Here is a 6,220-nt window from a genome sequence, read left to right as displayed (position 1 = left end):
GGATGGATGGATGGATGGATGGATGGATGGATGGATGGATGGATGGATGGATGGAAAGAGGGCTGTGGAATCCCAAAGGATGGATGGGCAGGACAGCTCCACGTGCTGGGGTGACCAGGCTGGTTTTCCCATGTCCCCACTGCCCCCCACCTCGTTTGTAATTGTTTGCTCCCGGTAAAACCACTCACGGATTTCATCTGGCACCAGCTGAGCTCAGCTCCACAATTAGCAGATCCAGACACCTTGGCAGGGGGGTGTTTAGGGGGGGAATAACAGCCCCCCCATGCCCCAAACACATTAATGCCATTAAACAGCTCCGGGGGGGCTGTGTTTGCTGCACGGCCCCCCCTCCATCCCCCGATACAGACACAAACATCTTCCCAGATGGAAAATTCTGCTCTTGGCCAGCACCAGTGGATGGGGGGGGACGGGAGAAGGGGGGGGGCAACATGAGCTGCTCTCCCCAGGGACCCCATCCCACGGCTCCACTGGCCTCCCACAGCCCTCCCGGGACAGGAAGGGACGTGTCCAGTTTGGGAAGGTGTCAGGGAGAACTGGGGATGGTGGTGTTGGGGCTGGGGGGTTACAACGGGGTGGGGGGGTCTCTCCCCCACTCCTTACAGGCGCTGATGTCCCTGTCACCCCTCGCAGCTGGGACCGGAAGAATAATCCTGAACCCTGGAATAAGCTGAGCCCCACAGACCAGTATAAAGTGAGTACTGGGTGAACTGGGGGGCTGGCAGTGTGGCGGCGGGGAGGTAGCCACATTTAGGGCAAAACACCGAGTTTTTCTCTGGAAGGGGAAAGGGGGGATCAGCCCTGGAGCAGAGCCCCCCAACTCCTTGTGCTCCAATTTGGGGAGGGGGCTCTCTGTGCCCCCCCCCATGGCCAAGGCCAGGCTGCAGTGACACCTCCCTCCCTTCTCCAGTTTCTGGCAGTTTCCACTGACTACAAGAACCTCAAGAAGGACCGTCCCAGCTTCTGAGCCACCTCTGGGACGTGCTGGGCTGGAGGGGGAGCCCACCCCTCCCCCAAAAACTCCCTCACGGCCCCCCCAGCTCTGCCACAGCCACCACACACAGCTCCCCCTGCTTCCCCAGCACCCCCAAACCGCGTGGTCGTGCCAGCCCCCCCAGTAAACCACGTCCCCGTGGGTGCCCCTGCGCCCCTCACCTCGTGACTGTAATTAACTCGTAGGACAGTAATAAATTAATGGGGGGGCAGGGGCGGCAAATGGGATTTTTTTACGGTTTCCCAGAGCCAGGAACACAGGAGATGTTATCACCCCCCCGGGAAGGCTGGGGCGGGGGGGGGGGTCGCATCCTGCTGGAAGCAGGACAAGCCCTCGGATGCTGTTTCCGCTCTCCCACGCTCCAGGATCGCCCCTACCCCGGCCCCTGTGGAGAAGGGAAGAGCTGGGAGGGGTGGAGGGGTCACACCCACACGTGCGAGCGATGTCCTGGATGCGTGTGCACCCCCCCCGGGGATACGTGACACGGGGCAGGGTGCAGCTGGTGCCCATCTGGGCAGGAAAAAGGGGGGAAAGATCCCAAGCTATGGCCCCCACACTCGACCCCACAGCTCAGCGTCACCCCCTGCCCTCAGAGCCCACCGGGGGAAGCACCAGGATGGGGACACTGAGGCATGAGACCTCCCCCTGCCCCGGGTCTCCTGGCATGGTGCTGAGGGGCTCCAGCGACCCAACCCCCACCTCCCTCTGCCCCCCAGCACAGCACCCACACACCTCCAGGCTCTGCCCCCACGTTTATTAGCAACCCCTTCCCATAGAAAAGTGCAAGATGAGGCTGGAACAAGCGGTGCCCCCCGCCCCAAGCAGGGGCTGGGGGGGGTCTCTGTACCCTAACACTGAGAGCAAGACGGGCGTGCGCTGCCCGCACCCCGGGGACGCAGCACCCAGAGGTGATAACGGGGAAGAAGGGGAGGAGGGAAGGCAGAGGGTGGGTCTCAGCCTCTCCCTGTTCCCCCCAGTGACCCCAGCCTGGCAGGAGGAGTGCCCCCCCCTCAGTGGTCGCTGAAGCCGGGCATGGGGAAGGCACGAGCGAAGGTCTCGACGCGCTGGCGAAGGTTGCTCAGGCGCTGCTGCGTCTCCGAGTCCTGCAGCAGGAAAGTCTTGAAGTCCTGGAGCTTACCTGGGGGTGGGGGGCAGCAGGTGAGGAGGGCGGGACCCCACAGCAGCCCCATCCCTTCCCAGGTACCCGCGATGGGCGCTGGCACCGGTGTGGGGAGCAGGGCTGGCACCACGAGGGGAGCAGGGCTGGCACCACGAGGGCAGCAGGGCTGACGGACACCCAGGAAGAGGGAAATGGGGGGAGACCCCCCTGTCGCTCACTGGTTTTGCTCTTGACGTCCAGGGCCAGTGTGATGCCCTCATCGATGAACTCCACGACCTTCTGGAAATCCTCCTCACGGAATTGGCGGGAGGTCAGCGCGGGGGCACCTGGGGACAGAGCCCATCAGGGATGGGACCACTGTGGGGGCACCAGCCCCACAAGGAGCTCCCAGAGTCCCAGCCCCTCACTGGGGCTCCCCCAGTCCTGGTCCCCATGGGGTCTTGCCCCCTTTCCGGGCCAAAACCGGCTCCGAATTCCCACTTGGAGTCCTCAGAGAAGGGTGAAACAGGGTGGGGATGCTGTGGGGTGAAAGCCTGGGGAGCCCCCACCCCAGGGATGGACCCTCGGTCCCTCACCGAGGCGCAGCCCCCCTGGCGTCAGCGCGCTCTTGTCCCCCGGGCACGTGTTCTTGTTGGCGGTGATGGAGACGAGCTCCAGCACCCGCTCCGCCCGCGCCCCATCGATGCCCTTGGGCCGCAGGTCCACCAGCACCAGGTGGTTGTCGGTGCCACCTGGGGAGCAAAGGAGAGGGGTGAGGACCCCTGAGCACCCCCAGACCCCCACGCCACCCCTTTCCTGCTCTGCAGTGCTGCCTCTGTTCCACCTCACCCCCCCCAATCCCCCTGCACTCCCCACTGCTGCCCCGAGACCGAGCGGGGCCACTCGTCCCCCATCACAGCTCACCCCTCTTGTCCCCAAAACCATGGGGCTGAGCATTACCTGACACCAGGGTGTACCCGCGCTGCAGCAGCGCCTGTGCCATGGCCTTGGCGTTCCTCAGCACCTGCTGGCAGTACTCCTGGAAGGCCGGGGAGCTGGCCTGGCAGCGGGGACACCCCATCAGCACCGGGGGGCCAGGTCACTCCCCGCCCCAAGCCCCCTATCCCAGCACAGACCTGTTTGAGGGCCACAGCCACGGCAGCAATGGCGTGGTTGTGGGGTCCCCCTTGCAGGGAAGGGAACACGGAGAAATTGATCCTGTCCTCGAGGTCGTAGAGGGTCTCCTTCCCTGTCTTCTTGTCCACGGAGCGCACGCCCTTGCGGTAGAAGATCAACCCCGACCTGGTGGCAAGAGACGCTGGCACCGCTCCTCCCATGGGTGACACCACCCCCATGGTGGGGGACGAGTGGCCTTGCTCATCGAGTGGCAGCTCCATCCTCATGGGGGGAGTCCCAGGGGTTCCCGAGTGGTCACAGCCTCACCTGGCGCCGCGCAGGGTCTTGTGTGTGGTGCTGGTGACCACATCCGCGTGCTCGAAGGGCGACGGGATGGCCTTGGCCGCCACCAGCCCGCTGATGTGGGCCATGTCCGCCAGCAGGTACGCCTTGACCTCCTCGCACACCTGGGGACACCGCGGTCACCTGCTGGCCCCAGACCCCCGTCCCCAGCCCCAGGCCCCTCCCCACGTACCCTCTTGATGCGGGCGTAGTCGATGAGCCGGGCGTAGGCGCTGGTGCCCGCGATGATGAGCCGGGGACGGAAGAGCCGCGCCGTCACCTCCAGCTGGGCGTAATTGATCAGCCCAGTGGCCGGCTGTGAGGGACAGACAGACAGACAGACGGGTCAATCAGTCCAGGGACAGACAGACACAGAGACAGACAGAAAGATGGGTCAGTCAGCCCAGGGCTGGATGGACAGACAGACAGAACTTGGTCAGTCAGCCCTGTGGCCAGCTGTAAGGGACAGACAGACAGATTGGTCAGTCCAGGGACAGACAAGCAGGTCAGTCAGGCCAGGGACAGACAGACAGACAGGTCAGTCAGCCCCAGGGATGGCTGCGAGGGATGGACAGACAGACAAGAGAGCTTGGTCAGTTAGTCCAGAAACAGCCAGCCTGGTCATCCTGGGAATGGACAAATGGACAGACAGACAGACCCCTCTGCCCCCTGCCCTGAGCACAGCACGTCCAGCTGAGGCCTGGGCATCTCCTGTGGCACTGGGACACGTTGGGACATAAGAGGAGACAGAGGGCAGGGGTTTGGCAGAGCAGCTCGGACACCTCGGGGACACCTCGGGGACAGCTCAGGGCTCACCCCTCAGCTACAGACCCTCCCTTCCCCCAGCTCACATCAAGCTTGTAGGGCATCGACTCGAAGAAGATGGAGGTGGCCGAGATCCTCTTGACGTCGGTCATGTACCCGTGCGTGAGGCTGCGGGGAGGGCAGGGGGTGAGGCCGGGACCCCGGGGGGGCAGTGGCCCCCAGGCTGCCCCCCCCCAGCTCCCCACGTACTGGCCCCCGTCAGGCAGGTCCAGCCCCATCAGGCGGTCGTGGGGCTGCAGCAGGGCCGTGTAGGCGGCGAAGTTGGCCGGGGAGCCCGAGTAGGGCTGGACGTTGACGCCCCAGCGCGTGGGGTCCAGGTCGAAAGCCTCCAGCGCCCGCTGCTCGCACAGCAGCTCGATCTGATCCACCACCTCGGCCCCCCCGTAGTACCTGGGAGACAGGGTGGGGTCACCAGGGGCTCCCCACTGCCACCCCCCCACCCGACCCCATGGGGTGCAGAGGGCAGCCCCCACTTGGGAGCACCCAGTCCTGCCCCGGGGCTCCCCTGGGCAGCTGAACCCCCAACGTCCCCCCAGCCCACTCCCCGCTTTACCTCTTCCCAGGATACCCCTCCGAGTACTTGTTGTTGAGGCAGGAGCCCAGGGCTTCCAGTGCCGCCCGGCTGCAGAAATTCTGGGGGGGAAAAGGTGGATGGGAATCGGAGCAGCCAAACCCCCCCTACACAGGGGGTCCCCCAGGCCCGTCCCCACCCATGCCCGAGCCCCCCGGCCCCCACCTCAGAGGCGATGAGCTCCAGCCCCCGGCACTGCCGATCCTTCTCCTTCTGCACCAGGCTCCACATTTCGGGGTCGCTCTCGGCCAGGCTCTCCTGCCCCGTCCACCCCGGCACGTGCCCGGCGGCGGCGGTGGCGGCAGCGGGGCCGTGCTGTGCCCGCTGGCTGCCGGTGCCCACCCGGCCCCCCCATCGCTGCAGGGTCTGTGCAGAGAGGGGGGGACAGGTTGTGACCCCTGGAGCTGCCCCAACCTGTCCCAGGACCTGCAGGTGACAGTGGCAGGAGCAGCACCCCGTGTTCTGTCTCCAGTCACCGGTGTCACCCCGCAAGGTGGGCGCATGGGGACCTCAGGGACCCCACAGGGCACGTGGAGACTCCTCCACGGTCCCCCCAAGGCACATGGGGACCCCCTCAAGCTCCACAAAGGGCACACGGGGACCCCCAAGGACCCGTAAGGAACATGGGCAACCCCCAGGAACGTCACAAGACACATGAAGACCCCCCCCCCGAAGCTCTCCACAGAATACACAGGGACCCCACAAACCACATGGGGACCCCTCCCAGGTTCCCACAAGGCACAAGGGGACCCCCAAGACACACGGGTACCCCCCCAAGCTCTCCACAGGGTACACAGGGACCCCACAAGTCACATGGGGATCCCCCCAAAGCTCCCATAAGGCACATGAGGACCTCCAAGGACCCCACAGGGTACATGAAGACCCCCTCAAGGTCCTCACAAGGCACACAGGGACTCTCCCAAGGCACCTGAGGATCCTCCCCAAGTTTCCCACAAGGCGCTCAGGGATCCCCCCCCCAAGCTCGCGCGCACACCCATGGGACCCTCCCCTCGTTGGACCCGGTGCTACCGGGGGGCGGCCGTGGGGGGGACCCCCTCAGAGTCCCCGTGCACAACCAAGGGGGCCCCCAGTGCCCCCCTCAGCCCGGTGCCCGGTGCCGGGTGATGTAACCGCCGCCGCCCCATTGCATCACCCGCGGGGCCGCGGGCACCGGGCAGGGGCCAAGGCCGGTGGCGGTGGCTGTCCCGGCCCCGGGGACTTTGGGACGGACGCAAAGTCCGCGGGGGGGGGGGGG

The 6,220-nt window shown here is 65.7% G+C and overlaps 1 protein-coding gene and 1 long non-coding RNA gene across 2 annotated transcripts; one reads left to right on the top strand and one right to left on the bottom strand.

Moving 5' to 3' along the window:
• Positions 1–16: 16 nt before the first annotated feature.
• On the top strand, positions 17–1,172 carry LOC121672118. The gene is made up of 2 exons (XR_006018777.1): positions 17–712; positions 929–1,172. It is a non-coding gene; the product is annotated as an uncharacterized LOC121672118 (long non-coding RNA).
• Positions 1,173–1,747: 575 nt separating this feature from the next.
• SHMT2 (serine hydroxymethyltransferase 2) lies at positions 1,748–5,475 on the bottom strand (the record flags this gene model as incomplete). The annotated part of the gene is made up of 11 exons (XM_042044636.1): positions 1,748–2,150; positions 2,351–2,458; positions 2,708–2,863; positions 3,072–3,171; positions 3,248–3,413; positions 3,555–3,694; positions 3,763–3,885; positions 4,421–4,502; positions 4,584–4,784; positions 4,948–5,027; positions 5,131–5,475. Coding segments are annotated over 11 exons (1,629 nt in total), but the record flags the coding sequence as incomplete, so codon positions are not given.
• Between the last annotated feature and the right edge of the window lie 745 nt (positions 5,476–6,220).

Source organism: Corvus kubaryi, unplaced genomic scaffold, assembly GCF_017639235.1.
Source record: "Corvus kubaryi isolate FWS band 111438036 unplaced genomic scaffold, C.kubaryi_AGA036_p1.0 37946, whole genome shotgun sequence".
Classification (NCBI taxonomy): domain Eukaryota; kingdom Metazoa; phylum Chordata; class Aves; order Passeriformes; family Corvidae; genus Corvus; species Corvus kubaryi.
The sequence above is the reverse complement of the archived record's forward strand: the minus strand, read 5'-3'. Positions and strand labels throughout refer to the sequence as shown.